We start from the raw sequence: 18,797 nt of genomic DNA on the forward strand, positions 1-18,797 counted from the left end.
CATGCAATTCTCTTTGTTGTCTTTTTCTTTCATTAGCAGCTATTTAATCGATTGTGTTCGTTAACTGCCCCCTTGATGAAATAATACTGTAGTAGGCATATAGGGAGTTATAAAGGGAGACTTCATATTATATAATAAGATCTTCAAGGTCTTTATAAACTAATATCAGGCACTGATAGGAAGGAAATAATAAATATCTATAATTGTTCTTAGCAGAGAGGGTACTAGAGCCTGTTCTGTTTTCTTTATGTGTGTGTGTGTGTGTGTGTGTGTGTGTGTGTGTGTGTGTGTAGCAATATAATGAAAAATTTTTTAAGTGACACATTATATGAGCTAATGAGCTTTGGGGTAAAGATTGCTGGAATTAGTTTTGAGCCTAAATTTGGAAGAAAGATGGATTCTGGTTGGGAAAACATGGCAAGCATGTGACTTGAACCAAGAGGATGGCAGGCAATTGTCTGAACATGGAGCCATTTGGTATAGGACCTGAATATGTATGAGTAGAAGTTTGATTCTGTTTTAGGAGGAAGACTGAAAACCACTACAAGCAGAGGTGTGACTAAAGTTATAGTTCAGGAGAATGCCTTTTTTTTTTTTTAACTGTAATTAGATAAATTGAATGAGGAAAGTTGGCACAATTGTGGGTAAGGCAATTAAGATTGGGACTTGGGCTACAGCTACAACAAAATTAAATTAAAAATTTCAGATAACCTCACGGGGCTATGTGACTCCACTCAACTTAACATCCAAATGTTGCATTTCAAAAATCCTTTAAAAATTTTCTGAACATTTTTGCCTGTTGTCATAGATACTTCAAGACTGAAAGGAGAAAAAAATAATTCAAAGGGAACACGAGATGGCAGCAGTTATATCATATAAAGAGAAAGATTGAGGAAAGAAAAACATTTGAAATTATTTTTAAAATAAAAAAGATATGTAACACTTTATTCTTTATGTGCTGTATTCCTTTTCAGTACAGAGATTACTCAGTCATTGGTTTCATGCTTCACAGCACATATGAGGTCCATTCTGACTATGGTAAAAATCCTACTCCATTACATGGGATTGTTTCCTAAAATAAAGCTGTTGCTGTTTTCTGCAGATTACTGTTCCTCTGTGTTATCTGAGGCAGAAGAGTTCTGTGGGGTGCAAATTTGTTTTAAGTGCTCCAGCATTGCTTTTTCTTCCTCTTGTAGTGTTTCATCCTTCTTCATTTCCCACCTAAAAGAAAAATCACGTCTTAGCATTTTTGTAACTTTCAAACCACAGGTCAACACTCAGTTAATAAGGCTTGAATATGCAATCATTGGCTTATTGAGTCATCTGTTTCCACTTGTTTATTCTTCACTGACTGCCTCTTGGGTAATACGATTCATTGGCACTGCCTCCGCGGAGTGGGCCAGGAGAGTGGGAGACGAAAGTAGAGTGAAATCAGCTCCACTTCAGGTTAGTTTTTAAAGAACTGTTTCAAATGAGGTTCCTGTATTTCAAGAATGTATGTGGCCTATGAAAATACACATATAAATAAAATCTAGAATTAGCAACTAATAAGCAAATATTTTTCATAGTATTGTTTCCCTCACTGATTAATCAGATTAGTGGTTTTAAGTTGCAGGGAGGCTTGCCAGGAAGACTTTAGCAGAAAGAAGAACATCAAGCTTACTTGGATATACCTTAAGGGCAGGTCAGTCTATTTCTTGAAATAAGATCAGATTTGAAGCAATCAAGTTCAACCACTCTAGAAAAGTGGCAAATTGTTAGCAAGGTTCCAAATAACATTTACTAAAAAAAAAAAGAGATTAAAGACTTTCTAATTCTGGATGATTAAGAGATACAGAATAAAATCTTAGACTCTCAAACTACATACATATAAATATAATCTTACAAAGTAAATATCATCACAATAACCCGAGCACACTTACTTCTTCCTTCCTATCCACTCTTTCCACCTCCCCAGGACTGCCCAGGACTGCCCAGAGTATACTGAACCCAGCATTCTAACAGTTTCATTCTCCTCTACTCACTCTTATTTCTGTCCCTCCCTAAGCTGTCCACTATGATGTAATGTTACAAAAGGATTTTAAAGCCAATGCTGATACAGTCTAAAAGATCTTCTGCCATAAAGGCTTCAGCAGGATAGGATTTCTAATAACAAACAAGCAGCTACTCACTGAATGTCCTCCAGAACCCCTCATTGTGTTATAATCCAAACTCCCAGACAACAAATAGTCTGTTACACATGAATTTAGGGTGGAATTTTCTGGTTTTGTTTGAATGATGAAAAGAAAGCAACTGTATTTTCTTTGTGTGTGTGTGTTTTGTTTTGTTTTGTTTTGTTTTTGAGACAGGGTCTCCCTCTGTTACCCAGACTGGAGTACAGTGGCACAACTATGACTCACTGCAGCCTTGACCTGGGCTCAAGTGATCTTCCTGCCTCAGCCTCTGAAGCAGCTGGGGCTATAGGTGCATACCACCATGCCCAGCCAATTTTTTAATTTTTTGTAGAGACAGGGTCTCCCCTATGTTGCCCAGGCTGGTCTTGACCTCCTGGGCTCAACTGATCGTACTCCCTCAGCCTCCCAAAGTGCTGGGAATACAGGTGTGAGCCACCATGCCTGGCCTTGGATTTTCCATAAAGATCTCATAGTAGGATGTCTGTTCCCATACACGTTTCCTTTTTGGAGTGCTGAGTTCAGTATGCCTGGTCAGTCCCAGCAGTGATATATATGAGATGAAGAAGGAGGGGAAATATGGAGAGAAGAAAAAGGATTATCTGAAAAGTGACACTTGGTTTCAATTTATATTTCTGCTTCACCCTCTGCCTACGATTCTCATTTCCTAGCCTCAAACTTGTCTGGATCTAAAAACTGCTATTTTTGGCTGCCTTAGTTTCTCCATGTTTCCATATGTTGAAGTTAAGTCGTTGATCTAACAGGTTTTAATAACAACATGAATGAAAAAATGTTTTTCACTGCCACACTATTCAAAGCCACATGATAAGGGAAGTCAGTATTTTGGGATTTACAATTTAGCCCACAGGATTGTCTTACACCGCTTTCATGGAATTTTAATGATAAAAAGCTCTCCCTACCATTTTATATGGGTGAAATTGGGTATCACTAATATTCATGTTAAATTGAGCTCCTCCCAAGCAGGAAAATAAATAATGGAAAATACTTTTATATAGCATTAACTAATGGTTAAGCATTCTTTTAAACACTTCACATATCACTCTTTAAATTCTCAATAAAAAATGTTATTATTCCTGTTCTACAGATTACTAAGCTGAGGTACAGAATGTTAAAATCACTGGCCTGTGTATCTTTGTATTTGAACTCAGAGAATAAGGCTCTGGATTCTGGACTTTCAAATGGAATTAACAACCATGGTTTAAAAACCATTTACAGCTAATACAAATTACTGGTAAAAAAAAAAAAAAAGTTTAAATATTTTACTTTCTAAAAAATATTGCCCAAATTGTGCTAGATATTACATAAAATAACCCTCTAAGGATCATATAATCTTAAAAGAAATCCAAACATGAAAAATTAGATTTGCCTTTTTCCCCTCCCATGTAAAGGTGCTAATATTGTCTGAGTAAATGAATTATTTTATGAATGTCAACAGAATAAAGTATGTAATATGCACATAAATATTTTGATCATTGTCTCTGCTTGTGAAAATTGAAAGTAGTCTCTCTGCTTCATTAAAAATCCGTATAATTAATGTAATTTAAATGAATCATATACATAATAGAATCCGTGATAAGGATTTTTGAAGCTTCATGACAATTATAGGCACTTCACAGTATAATTGAGCTGTTAGTAATTAATGATATTAGGCAAAGTTATTTACCTACCACAACCTTATTATATTTGCTCTGTGCTTATTAAGAAGAAATCATTTCATAAGAAGATAAAAAATGATGACAAAAATGGATGAAAAAATAATATTAAAACTACATTTTCCTTAATAGTTTTACTCATTGAGTGAAAGCATTAGAGATTTGAAATGTGTATTTATCACAAACATTGTTATATTTCATATCTATAAGTTCTTAAGAGAAGTTTTTCTTTAATTCCATCGTGGTTTTGGGTTTTGTTAACACAATGCAAACACGACAAGTCAATTCTGTTAAAAAAAAAATACTGAAAGAGAAAAGAATCTACCAATTTGTTAAACATAATTGGATGGGCAATCTGTTAAAAATCTTTACTCCTAATTTCCCCTAATATATTTAATATCTGTGGTGGAAAAAGCATACCCTACAGAAACCAGAAAATATTGGAAGCAGCATATTCTGGTTCCTCCCAAAAAGCATTATGAGGTAATTATATTTTTGTTTTTCCTAATTTTGGTAGCCTGCCCTTTTATATGATTGTTGAATTCCCCACCTGCCTACTATTGTAGAAGAATTGCAGCCTGGCCCCCACAGCTGGTGGCAATGACTATGGTGTGTCTTAGACACTGATTAGCAGTAAAGTCTCATGAGACTCCACTGATCTGCACCATGATATTAACTGTCTTCTGGAATTGGCTCCATCTGTATGGCTCCTGGGTGGTTAGATATGGGTCCCTTTTCCTAGGCAAGCACAATAGGGACTCTAAAGCCTAGACTGACATACTCTAACAGAATTAGCAGTTACAACTTTGCTCATTTGTACCACTCTGATTGACTTGGTTGTTCTTAGCCTTGATGCATGTTCCTGAATTTACACACATATTCATTCCTCAAGCAGAGATATCTACTTGCTACTCTGTATGTTTTATTAATATTAGCACATATTACAGAGCTTTTCCATGTGCCATACCATGAGCTAAGACCTTTCTGTTTTTGCTCACCCACAATGAGACCTTGAGGTTTGAAAAATAAAAACAGTCACAGATCAGTGAACAACTATTCTAGTGATCAGTTTCATAAAATCTTACATTTGGGGAGGTTTCGAGGATGACTGTGTGTTAGAGCCAACCAGGAGAGCCTCTCTTAGGGACATGCATAGTAAAGCATGAGGTATATCCTTGGTAGCACTGGTCCAAGCTGTCACAGAAGCAAATCTTGGGTGGCCTGTACTGCAGGAAGGAGCAGCTGACACCAGACAGATGAGGAGGGCCAGAGTCTGGAGGGTGAGAAGGTCTTTGAGGCATTTACCCTGCCTTTTACTGAGAGAAAAACATTTAAAATACCCGAAATCAATAGTGTTCTGAATAAGAGCACAGGCCCTAGAGTCACTCCACCTTTGTGTTGAATCTGAATGTAAACTTCCTAGATGTAAACTTACCTACCACAACCTTATTACCTACCACAACCTTATTATATTTGCTCTGTGCTTATTAAGAAGAAATCATTTCATAAGAAGATAAAAAATGATGACAAAAATGGATGAAAAAATAATATTAAAACTACATTTTCCCCCAGGCAAGTTTTTTAACCCCTTGGTGCTTCGGGGTTCTTTCTCTTGTATAAATATGTTCACGTTGGAACACAGGCCCCCTTATTTGTTTATGTACTGTCAATGACTGATCTCACTCAATAATGTCAGAGTTTAGTAGTTGCAATTGAGACAGACTAAGACTGCATGTCCTGTAAAGCCTAAAATATTTACTATTTGGACTTTTTTTTTGGAGGAAGTTTGCCAAATTTGTGCTAGAATGATAGTTCTTAACTGGGGCGACACTGCCTCCCTATGGGGAAACATGGAGGGTATTTTTGGCTGACACTATATCTAGAGAGTGCTTCTGCTAGGACCTAGACAACACAGATGGCAACATCTTTAATGTGCAACAATCCTGCACAATGAAGAGTTGTCTTCCCAAAATGTCAATATATCCCCACTGAGAAACATTGGCTTTTGAATCTCCAAGTAATACTGAATAAGAATAGGTATACTAAAATAGGAAGAATCCCTATCTAATTTCTGATTTTAATTGAAATAGTTTTAGTCTTTCAGACTGTTTAGAATACTGTTTGCTGCAGAATGAGGGTTTAGAAGTTAGGGTGCTTGATTTAAATCCCTTATAAGCAGTGTGGCCTTGGGCAACCCAGATAAAACAGTGCCTCAGTTTCCTTTTAGAATGCTAATAATAATAGTGCCTGCTTCACAGAGTTGGAATAAGGTAGAAGAGATTAAACACACATAAAACATAAATTAATGCCTCGTTTATAGCAAGCACTCAGCAAGTGATAACTATTTTTATGATGATGATGATGATTTGGCATATTGGTTAAACTTGCAAGCAGGAGAAGTCCTGGGTGTGGTCAGTTACACAAATAGAGGGTTATTGTCTTCATATAATAAGAATGCAGAGGTGGGTGATTGCTTGCATAGGTTAAGTAGTTTAACAACAGCAGGGCTGATGTCTCTGTGGTTCTCTTGTCCTTTACCTCATGGTCCCAATATGATTGCTGCAGCTTCAGCCCTCATATCCTCGATCTGAGGCAGGAGGAAGGAGTATGGCTCCACCTGTCTTATTTTATTGGGGTAATAAAACCTCTGCCAGATTCTTCCCAGTAGACATTGGAACCATCCTGTCTAGGCTTGAATCCTGACTCTGCCACTTACTAGCTGTGTGATATTGAATACATTTCTTAATCTCTCTGTGCATCAGTTCTCTTATATGCAAAATAGGGGGTGCTAGTGGTGTACATTGTTATATACCAACAATGTATACCAATGTATCTCAATGCATTGTTATAAATAGTGGATGAGCTATAAATTTAAGTCCTTCATAGAATGTTACTCTTATTTTGTAAGATTCTGCTTGTGTCTGGTGGTTTCCTCAGAGCTCCTACCTTGATGTGCTTTCTCACGCTCTGTGTCTTTCACATTTTTTTAATCTGGTAAATTATCTTTTCTGTCAATCAATAAATAATATAATATTGCAATAAATAAATTCCAGTAAGTAAATATTACAACATATACATATATATATGTATATGATCATGTGGTCATTCCCTCTTGTTTTTCATGAGGGAAATGTTTCATGCTAGTCCACTCTGTTCACCCTAGCATGGCCAAGGTTGTTTTTGTTTTCCTATAATCACTTTGCTGTATTTTTCAAACACAGACTGTAATAATGGTGTTTGATCATATTCTTGGCATTTCTCCTGAGATACCAATAAAATACTTGAATATAAAAATGTAACTTAAGTCTCCTGTTTAATGTTATTATGAAACATTTATGTAGCACTTTATATTTACAAAGTGCTTTACAATTATTTATTAGTTAATTGTACTGTTAAACAACATTAGCCATCTGGCCAAATAAATGATTTCAAATTGTTCTACCAATATGTAGCTGAGGAGTGAAGAGTAAAGTCATATTGGATTTCATTCTTCAAGAAAAATCTTCGTTGTCTTTCTCTCCTCCACATTGCACAGTGCAGACTGGTTTTTCAGAGGGAGGTTCAAATTAGAGGGGAAAGTAATGTCTCTGTTAACTTCTTTCTGCTTTTCTGTACATGTGAGCTTTTCTCAGGATCAATCCTAAACCATCTTCTCTTCTCACTTGGAAAGCCCCACATATCCAGTTGTCTCATGTCTGTAATTCAGCTCTGTCCCAAGCTGTAATTCAGTATCCTTAAACTTTGATTTTGCCCTAAGTTCTCTCAGTTCAATTCTTGATGGCCATTTTTACTTACATTCCAATTATATCAATATTAAATATATATGTACATATATGCATACAGTGTACATATATGTATACAGTACACATGTATACAGTATATGTAGTACATATCTGTATATATATATAGTACATATCTGTATACTGTATATATACACATATATATGCATCAGTATATATAATATATACACATGTATGTTAAATATATGCACTGTATATGTGTATATTAAATATATACTGTATGTATGTATATTTAATGTATATATATATTTAATGTATATTAAATATATACTGTATGTATATTTAATATATAATATATGTCTGTATATTTAAATTATTCAAACTGACCATTACCCCTTCTCCCTCAATAACACAGGGTCGGAAGAGTGAAGAGTAAAGTCATATTGGATTTTATTCTTCAAGAAAAACCCTTGTTGTCTGTCTCTCCACATTGCACAGTGCAGACTGGTTTTTCAGAGGGAGGTTCAAATCAGAGGGGAAAGTAACGTCTCTGTTACCTTCTTTCTGCTGTTCTGTACATGTGAGTTTTTCTCAGGATCAGTCCTAGACCATCTTCTCTTCTCTCTTGGAAAGCCCCACATATCCAGTTGTTGTTCACAAAGTATTTTATGCCACCACTCCCAATCTTGTTCACAGTCTGTCACCAGTTAAGAGACAACTTACTCTGCATTCTGACATTCATGCATACCCCACTGCCATTAGTCCACAGGTACCCATGATTTCAGTGTCTGGACAGTGCAATCATCTCCAGATATCCAGATCCAAAGACTCACGCTACTGCTACATCAAACCAGCAATGACTGCCCTACCTAGAGAGTTTAAAGTCTTTACTGTTCTAGCTTGGTAGCAGCAGTTCTGTTTAGCTGCTAATACCTCCCCTAGGGAGAAAATTACTTTCCTTATTGTCTCCCGCATTGTGGTTTCCCACTTGTGTTTGCACTTCTGCTTTTGCTGTTCCACCCACATGAAATGCCTTTCCACCTACCCCAAACCTGCTCATCCTTCTTCAGACCCAGTCCACAGCCCACCTCTTTCATGGAGAACTTCCCAACTACGTATGCCTAATGTGTGATCATCCTTTTCCTTTGAGTCCTATAATATCTAATGTCTGTGCTTATGGATATCAGGTCAATTTTGGTCAATTAACCACATACTGCTTTGTTACATCTTTTCTATTACTTTCTTGAGCTGTTATTTCATTGTTGCATTAACAGTTTTTTTCACATGTATCTTTTCATCTGTACTTGCAGTTTGTTGAAGAAGACTTCATTATCAGTAGCTTTTGTTTCAAATATTTTATTTCAAACAACATATTTTCTTTTTCAAATAGAAAAGAGATGGATTTATTTTTATGAGCCTCAGGAATGTTTTTGAACATATTTATCAACTATTAACAGTTTTCTCTTATAATATGACAAATGCAAAAACACATAGAAATTGACCTTTTCACGTTCATGTCATCTTTGTTATCATTTGCTTTTAATAAACATGGCAGAGTGAGGACATTTGAAATGCTGCTGCTCAAGTTATGTTGTTAGAAGCAAGAAAATGCCACCCAAGCTGAGGCCACTTAATTCAGCCTTTTAGTAAGCATTGGAAAGTATAGGAAGAGTAGATTTTTCTGTTCTTGATTCAGCCTCTAAATGACACCACCATGGCTTGCCCTGCATACAATCTTTCCTTCATCTTATTTCTCAGCATTTACAACCATCTCAACTTGATACTTTTAAGGAATCCATAGGTTACTTATCATTTCCAGGGATAGAAATGATAAGGATAGAGAAGCTTAGGACACAGGACATCTAGAATAGATGGTTACTTTTCTGTGAAAGCTTTCTCCAGGGAACGCAATTGAAAGCAAATTCAGACAGTATTTGGTTATGATTTTTTTTTTTTTAGGGTCATAGTCTCATTCTGTTGCCCAGGCTGGAGTTCAGTGGCATGATCATAGTTCATTATAGCCTCAAACTGCTGGTCTCAAGTGATTCTCCTGTCTCAGCCTCCCGGGTAGCTAGGACTACAAGGGTGCACCACCATGGCCACCTATTTTTTTTTTTTTTTTTTTTAACATTTTTCTGTAGAGAAGAGGTCTCACTTTGTTGCCCAGGCTGGTCTCAAACCCCTGGCCTCAAGCAACCCTCCTGCCTTGGCCTCCCAAAGCAGTCAGCTACCATTCCTTGTCTGGTTATGCTATTTAATGATCATAGAATAATAACATTACTTGTCTCTCCATGATTCAGAGAAATTGCAGATAGATGTCATGTTATTTCTTCTCCCAAACAAACAAACAAACAAACCTGTTCTGTCCCCTACTCCAGTGCTTCCCACCCCTTAAAATGGACAAATATCTTAGTTTGGCTCAAGTAGCATATTTCAAATAACTAATAGTTTAGTGTTTTGTACACTGTAATCTGTGCTTTTTAAGCACTGGAAAAATATCTGTTGATTGGTCTGTGTTAGAAGTTCAAGTGTTACTATGTTATTCTTAGGTGGAATGAAGAAATAATAACTTTTCACTACCAGTATCACAATGAGTAGTAGTTGATATCTCAAAAGGTATTATTTGTTAATTTTATGAATGATGAATATGATGGCTCTTAGACCATTAAAATTAATTTACCCATCCTTAGTTTTTGTATCACTATTTGTTTCTTAAAGTCTAAAATTCAATGACCTTACCAAGAGGCAACAACTTCCTGCAAGTTCATTTATTTACTAACTATACTCACAACCTTTTTAAAAATGAGATAGTGGTATAAAGAAAAATGATATTCAGTAATTTCAGTCTTTGGTACCTGACTAGTATTTTTGACCAATGTAAAAGGGTTTTAAACAAACTTTGCTTAGCAAAGCACTTAATTTAGGTCACATATCACACTGGAGTGAGACTTTTTGTAGGTCACTATTTAAACATTTAATTTCTGGTGATGTGACACCAAAAACTAAATGTTTAATTTAATTTGATTGATCCCAATAACCTTTTCCTTCCTCTGACTTTCTTTGCCACCACTTTTTTCTTTAGTATGTAACTTTATATCATCATCTCACTTGGGTCTCTGGTTGTTGATTGCCTGGCTTCTCCTATCAGTTTAGAAGCTCCTCAAAGGCGTACAGTAGAACTGTCAAAAAAGGGCTGTCATTTTAATTATCATAACCAGCTTTGATGTAAAGAGGATGTTATTATAGTTAATTCTGAGACACTGTATAAATCAGCAGAGCCCTCTTAATTTAGTCATCAGTAAAATATAACCATTCACGTTTCCATTCTGGTTAATGTAATTAACTGAGTATAACAATATTTAGGTCCTCAATTTTTAAGGGATCAAAATACATAATACTAACTAAATGAATTTAAATTTATCTTTCATGACTCAGACAACACTTTCAGATTATACCATTTCTTAAAATATGGTGCTGTAGATATAGAATAAATAGAAGACTGACCCAAATGAGCATAAACTCTGGGAAACTCTGTCTCAATGAATGGTAATAGTAGGAAATTAATTGTAATGGGCTCTTGTTATAAGAATGAAATTAGAAGGCCTTAAAGATTACTTGTTATATTGAACTTTAGCATGTATAGCTTATGTTTTGAGAGATCAACCTTAGTTTGTATTCTATTTAATATGTATCACAATGAGCCACATTTTAGAACAGAGTTTTACCATATGTAATTAACTTGCTTATCTATCTAGCAAATGTTTGAGAGCCTGCTGAGTTCAAAACAATGAGCTAATCTAGATTCAGTGCAATCCCTATCAAAATACCAATGACATTCCTTTTAGAAATAAAAAAAAAAATCCTAAAGTTTATATGGAATCACAAAAGAGCCAAAAGAGCCAAAAACAATCCTAAGCAAAAAGAACAAAACTGGAAGAATCATATTATCTGACTTCAAATTATATTACAGAGGTATAGTAACCAAAGCAGCATGGTATTAGCATAAAAATAGACACACAGACTAATGGAACAGAATAGAGAACAAAGAAACAATCCACACACCTACAGTGAACTCTTTTTTTTTTTTTTTTTTAAGACAGAGTCTCACTCTATTGCCCAGACTGGACTACGGCGGTGCGATCTCAGCTCACTGCAACCCCTGCCTCCCAGGTTCAAGCGATTCTCCTGCCTTAGCCTCCCAAGTAGCTGGGACTACAGATGTGTGCCACCACGCCTGGAAAATTTTTTGTATTTTTAGTAGAGACGGGGTTTCACCGTGTTAGCCAGGATGGTCTCCATCTCCTGACCTTGTGATCTGCCTGCCTTAGCCTCCCAAAGTGCTAGGATTACAGGCATGAGCCACCGCACCCCACCTCAGTGAACTGATTTTTAACAAAGGTTCTAAGAACATGCAGTGGGGAGAAGACAGTCTCTTCAACAAATGGTGCTGGGAAAACTGGATATTCATTTACAGATAAATGAAACTAGACCCCCATCTCTCACCACGTAAAAAATCAAATCAAAATGGATTAAAGACTTAAAATATAAGACCTCAAAGTATGAAACTACTACAAGAAAACATTGGGGAAAATCTCCAGGACATTTGTCTGGCTAAAGATTTCTTGAACAATACCCCACAAGCATAGGCAACCAAAGCAAAAATTGACAAATGGGATCAAAACAAGTTAAAAAGCTTCTGGACAGCAAAGGATACAATCAACAAAGTGAAGAGACAACCCACAGAATGGGAGAAAATATTTGCACACTACTTTTCTGAAAAAGGATTAATAATCAGAATATATAAGGAGCTTAAACAACTCTATAGAAAAAAATGTCTTAACAATCTGATCAAAAAATGGAAAATATTTGAATAGAAAGTTTTCAAGGCCGGGCGCGGTGGCTCAAGCCTGTAATCCCAGCACTTTGGGAGGCCGAGGCGGGCGGATCACAAGGTCAGGAGATCGAGACCACAGTGAAACCCCGTCTCTACTAAAAATACAAAAAATTAGCCGGGCGCGGTGGCGAGCGCCTGTAGTCCTAGCTACTCAGGAGGCTGAGGCAGGAGAATGGCGTGAACCCAGGAGGCGGAGCTTGCAGTGAGCCGAGATCGCGCCACTGCACTCCAGCCTGGGCAACAGCGTGAGACTCCGTCTCAAAAAAAAAAAAAAAAAAGAAAGTTTGCAAAAGACATACAAATGGCAAACACGTATGTGACAAGGTGCTCAGCATCGTTGATCGTCAGAGAAATGCAAATCAAAATTACAATGAGATATCATCTCATGCCACTTAAAATGGCTTATATCCTGAAGACAGGCAATAACAAATGCTGGTGAGGATATAGAGGAAAGGGAACCCTTGTACACTGTTAGTGGGGGCATAAATTAATATAATCCCTAAGGAAAACAGTTGGAGGTTCTTCAAAAAACTAAAAATAGAACTACCATATGATCCAGCAATACCACTGCTGGGTATGTACCCAAAGGAAAGGAAATCAGTATATCAAAGAGATATCTATACTCCTATGTTTATTGCAACAGTGCTTGCAAATATTTGAAAAACAACCTAAGTGTCCAACAATAGATAAATGGATAAAGGAAATGTGGTACATATACACAATGGAGTAATATTTGGCCATACAAAAGAATGAGATCCTGTCATTTGCAACAGCATGGATGGAACTGGAGATCATTATGTTAAGTGAAATAAGCCAGGCACAGAAAGACAAACATCACATGTTCTCACTTATTTGTGGGATCTAAACATCAAAACAATTGAACTCATGGACACAGAGAGTAGAAGGATGGTTATCAGAGACTGGGAAGTGTAGTGAGGGGCTGGGGGTGAGGTGGGTATAGTTAACGGGTACAAAAAATAGTTAGAAACAATGAATAAGACCTACTATTTGATAGCACAATATTGTGACTATAGTTAATAAAACCTTAATCGTACATTTTAAAATAACTAAGAGTGTAATTGGATTGTTATTTGTAACTCAAAGGATAAATGCTTGAGGGAGTGGATACCCAATTCCCCACGATGTGCTTATTTCACATTTCATGCCTGTATCATAACATCTCATGTACCTGATAATACATACACCTATGTAGCCCCCCCGCCAAAAAAAAAAAACCAACAACAACAACAAAAAAACACTGTGCTAGGCAACAGTAGTGAGAAGAGCTGAATATGGTCTTGTCCTCGGGGAGCTTATTCAGACAGAGTGTGTTCATTATATGGACTGAACTGAATAATTATTCTAAATCTATATTCAAAATCCTATAAAGATTGTGTACAATATTTCAGTTTAGTATGAAATGTCAGTGGTAATAAAAGGCATCGATGCTATTTTCTTAGGCTTCGTTTTAGTACTTTGCGAAAATACATAATTCGGGTATTTCTTCCTTGATTCATGAAGCAATCTGGGGTAGCCTTAGGAAATCATTCATGTCCTTCTTCTTCTTGTTTTTTGAGCGGAGTCTTGCTCTGTCACCCAGGCTGGAGTGCAGTGGCATGGTCTCAGCTCACTGCAACCTCTGCCTCCCGGGTTCAAGCGATTCTCCTGCCTCAGCCTCCTGAGTAGCTGGGGTTACAGGCACGTGCCACCACGCCCAGTTAATTTTTGTATTTTTAGTAGACACTGGGTTTCACCATGTTGACCAGGCTGGTCTCGAACAACCTCAGGTGATCCACCCGCCTCAGCCTCCCAAAGTGCTCATGTCCTTCGTGACTCATTGGAAAGGCAGCAACATTAATGACAGAAAGCAATATGACTTTTTTTGTGTAGTAAAATCACTATAAATTCTATGGTAAGATTGCAAACCATAGAATATGATGTTCTATAGTCCCAAAGGAAAAGACTTAGAGAAGGGACAGATATAAGACTATCCTATGCTTGAGAATAACTTCATGAGTATTAAGATTCAGGAATAGTAGTGGGAAATCCATTACAAACCAGAATATTCATCTTGAATTTAAATGGCGCCATTTTTTAGTAACTCCATTACGCCTCTCTCCTCACCCCAAGAAAAACCACAGGATTAACGTCAGTTTCTTCACTTGAAGACAGGTAATCAGATGAGACCTACCTGCTTTCTGATATGTTCTCCGGATGATGAAAATCCAAAAAAGCTTTGCCTAATGTTTTAAAACCCATGTTTTAAGAAACATGCATAGTTTCAGTCCATCCCCTTTAGCATACATTAGCAGAAATTGAGAAATCAACGTTGTTCTTTTTAGGTAACTCGAAAATTGATTTATCTTCTCAAAAATAGAGTTGTTTAAAATTTCCTTATAGGTTGTAATTTTCAACACTTTAATAGTTTTGTTTTCCTCTGAACTTTGTATTGAATCTCTGAAGTAGTTAAATAACAGGGGTTTTATAAGGAAGTTACAAGGCCTTACATCCGTTTTCAGCAGGGGCTTTTGGGAATAAGCGGATGGCAAAAATCTCACTTTGCTAAGGGATCAGAGAGATCTTTACAACCTTATTTCTACTTCAATTTAGTTATTTCCTCAAGCTAATTAAGGTGTATTAGTTTTGGGGAAACTCCAATAAGAAAAAGGAAAATGTTAAGGAAATATACCCACACTAAAAGGTCAAATGAAAGTTAAGAATGTAATTTATTTGTTCTATTTTATTTTCAAATTTAATGATAGATTGGGCTATTCTTTTTTAATATTACAGGGGTTCCATGAAATGCAAAGGACATTAAATTTTTATATAATACTATAAATGGTAGTCACATCTTTGCCTTTAGAAGTTACAAAATAGGCTTTTCTTAAAATAGGCAGAGTAAGTTATTCCCACTCCCCACAAGTTATTTTGACCTAATTGAATGCTTTAATATCCAGAAAATGAAGTTTGTTTATTTTACAAAAATATCTCACAATTTGCTACTATGGTATACTATTTAGAACACTCGAAACCTAATTTTATATATATATAAAATAAAGTATATAGAAATACATATAAATATAATAGATATAAACATATATAAATGTATATTTTCAAAATATATAGAAATAAATATAGTTATTTCCAAACTCAATACTATTATATATCAACACTTGCCATCATGAATTAGTAATTTGGTTGCTTGCTTAAGTAAAGATTTTGTTATATGATTATGATAACTAGCTATATGTGCAGTTTATCCAGCTATTTCTGCAAGAATTCAAATGAATGCTCTTTTGCAAGGTTGTTGATTTCTTGAGCTACTACTAATGCAGTAAAAGGAATCTTTCCAAGCTCAGGAACAAGCAACAAAACCCTTAATTTGAATTTATAGCCTTCAGAGACAATCTGCAGGACAACTTAACTGTCCAAGCAATTTATTTTAATTAATATCATTTGTTCTATATATTTAAGTAGGAGAGTTATATACCAACAAATGAGACAAATAAGAATGCTAGCAGTAACATTTTAAATAGTTATGGCTTAGGGAAAACATAAATGGAAGTATAGCCATCAGTAGTAATGGAATCTGAACCTTTTCTGTTATCAGTAAATCATCCACATCTCCATAGAGACTTCATTTCCACCAGTGGATCTTAAATAATTTTAAGAGTTTAGATAGAAGGCCAAGGTCATACTATTGGGCCAGCATTTAGTGCTGAGGTAGAAAAATGTCCCTTACTAAGAGAAGTGTCAGGACTACTATATACTGCCAGAACCATATTGCTGATTTTCTTCAGAGTAAGGTATAATTTAATGAATTGAAAGAAAAAGTGTATTTTTTTCCTGTTAAACTTGATATATCTGGAAATTTTCATGGACTATGCTCTATAGATACTTGGTGTTTATTCCGTATATATTTAACTGTTATGTTAAAAGATACTTAAACTGTGTCAAGCAATGCTGCTCTTGCTCTCAAAATGATAAAAACAATTCCTTTTTCATCAAGAAAAGGATTACATATTTACAAATCTAAAGTTATCAAAAATTGAGGGGGATTTTACTAGCCTGTGTAAAGACAAAACCAATTTTTAGACAATACAGTTGTCACAAGGCCAACAATGCACTAACCTCTTCTGGAAATGAGAATCTGAATAAAAGTATCATTTAGAAACACACAGTGTATTAGCTGAAGAGCCTGTTTACAATTCTGTCATTCCAACTAACAGTAATGTTGTGTTTAGAAAGGATTTGAAATATAGGCCTGGCTCGTATTTGGATTGAAATTGACTAAGAAGTTAAATTTAAAACTGGCTGGGCGGTGGTTCATACCTGTAATCTCAGCACTTTGGGAGGCTGAGGCAAGTGGATCACCTGAGGTCAGGAGTTCGAGACCAGTATGGTCAACATGTTGAAACCCTGTCTCTACTGAAAATACAAAAATTAGCCTGGCATGGTGGCACATGCCTGTAATCCCAGCAATTCGGGAGGCTGAGGCAGGAGAATCCGTTGAGCCTGGGAGGCAGAGGTTACAGTGAGCCAAGATGGCACCACTGCACTCCAGCCTGGGTGACAAAGAAAAAACAAAAGATCTAGAATTCAGGAGAAAATGACAACTTTGTATGGTTGATGGTGCCTTTACTTTTCATTGAGTCACTGCCTGTATGTTCATATTCATAAAGATTCCAAAGTTCATTCCTTTCATTCTTTCAGGAATTATTTACTGAAAGACTACTATGTTCGGGGCACTGTAGGGGTTTGGAGCATGTAATAACATCAATAATAACAGCTAATACTTATTTAGCAATTGCAATTTCTGTGAGGCTCTATTCTGAGTACTTTGCACATATTAATTTATTTAGCCCTCACAATTTTATTTTTATTTTTATCTTTATTTTTTTTGAGACCGAGTCTTGCTTGTCACTCAGGCTAGAATACAGTGGCACGATCTCCGCTCACTGCAAGCTCCACCTCCCAGGTTTGTGCCATTCTCTTGCCTCAGCCTCCCGAGTAGCTGGGACTACAGGCACCCACCACCTCGCCTGGCTAATTTTTTGTATTTTTAGTAGAGATGGGGTTTCACCGTGTTAGCCAAGATAGTCTCCATCTCCTGATCTCGTGATCTGCCTGTCTCGGCCTCCCAAAGTGCTGTGAGTACAGGCGTGAGCCACCGTACCTGGCCAGCCCTCACAATTTTGTGAGATGGGTTAACTATTATTATTGCTACAGACCAGGAATTACCCAAAGTCACTGGTCAGTGGTGCAGCCAGGATTCTAACCCAAGCAACTGGATCCAGAGTTAATGCTCTTTTACACATTAGGGTACATCTCCCACATAAGCTATGTCTCTCTAAGTCTCTAAGTTTCATAAAACAATAGTGATTGGGAGGCCGAGGTGGGCGGATCATTTACTTATCATTTACTTATCATTTTAGCTACTTGGGGATGATGAGACCCATTCCTCTATTCCTTTCTTTACTCCTGGGGGAACTAACGAGAAGTACTGCTTTCTCCAACTTTATGCTACATCAAGGAGGGTGAGAGGCAGGTCTTGCTCAGTGGCATCAAGTAGGCAGGTAATGTGGCTAGAAGGCTAACAGTCTGCTGTACAGATAGACTATAACTATTCCCAAGATAGACCTAAAGGAAGAAGGCTGGAAAAAAATGAAAATGAAAGTTTCATTCAAAGTTTACCAAACACTATAATGTTGGGGGATTATGGGGAGCTGAGGTTTAGAGACGTAAGTAACTTCTGATGTCACAAAACAGGCCCTGGATCACAAAGTGATCTTTCTGCCTATCATACCAGCCCCAAGGAATTGGGAGAAGAGCATTCTTGAACAAAAGAACTGAATTTTACATGGAATGTGTCTTCATCATGTCATTCATGGAATATGACATGCTTTCATCTCACTATGTTTTGATGGATCAGAAGGATCAAATGGTTTGGTAAAAAGAAGCATTAATTATACAAAAAGAGTGGCCTAGGAAGCCAAAAACCCCTCTGAATCATTCAAAACCAGCACCAACATAATGGACTGAAATTTTGATAGGAGTATGATATGTTTTGGCTGTGTCCCCACCCAAATCTCATCTTGGATTGTAACTACCACAATTCCCACATGTCGTGGGACAAACCTGGTGGGAGGTGACTGAATTATGGATGTGGGTCTTTCCTATGCTGCTCTCATGATAGTGAATGAGTCTCATACAAGGTCTGATGGTTTTAAAAACAGGAGTTTCCCTGTAGAAACTCTTCTTTTGCCTGCCACCATCCATGTAAGATGTGACTTGCTCCTTCCACCATGATTGTGAGGCC

At 36.6% G+C, this 18,797-nt stretch overlaps 1 protein-coding gene and 1 long non-coding RNA gene across 9 annotated transcripts in view; one reads left to right on the forward strand and one right to left on the reverse strand.

Moving 5' to 3' along the window:
* The window catches only part of LOC106998853 (uncharacterized), a 118,623-nt gene that overhangs the window by 40,689 nt on the left and 59,137 nt on the right, over nt 1-18,797 (forward strand). The window lies entirely within an intron of this gene.
* The window catches only part of KIAA0825, a 473,908-nt gene continuing 455,628 nt past the window's right edge, over nt 518-18,797 (reverse strand). For all 8 annotated transcript variants that reach the window (XM_078004985.1, XM_015140426.3, XM_078004982.1 and 5 more), the window contains one exon: nt 518-1,221. In XM_078004985.1, coding sequence (XP_077861111.1) covers nt 1,104-1,221 — 118 coding nt within the window. In that variant the 3' untranslated portion in view covers nt 518-1,103. The remainder of the gene's footprint in view (nt 1,222-18,797) is intronic.

This window comes from Macaca mulatta, chromosome 6 (assembly GCF_049350105.2).
Source record: "Macaca mulatta isolate MMU2019108-1 chromosome 6, T2T-MMU8v2.0, whole genome shotgun sequence".
Taxonomy (NCBI): domain Eukaryota; kingdom Metazoa; phylum Chordata; class Mammalia; order Primates; family Cercopithecidae; genus Macaca; species Macaca mulatta.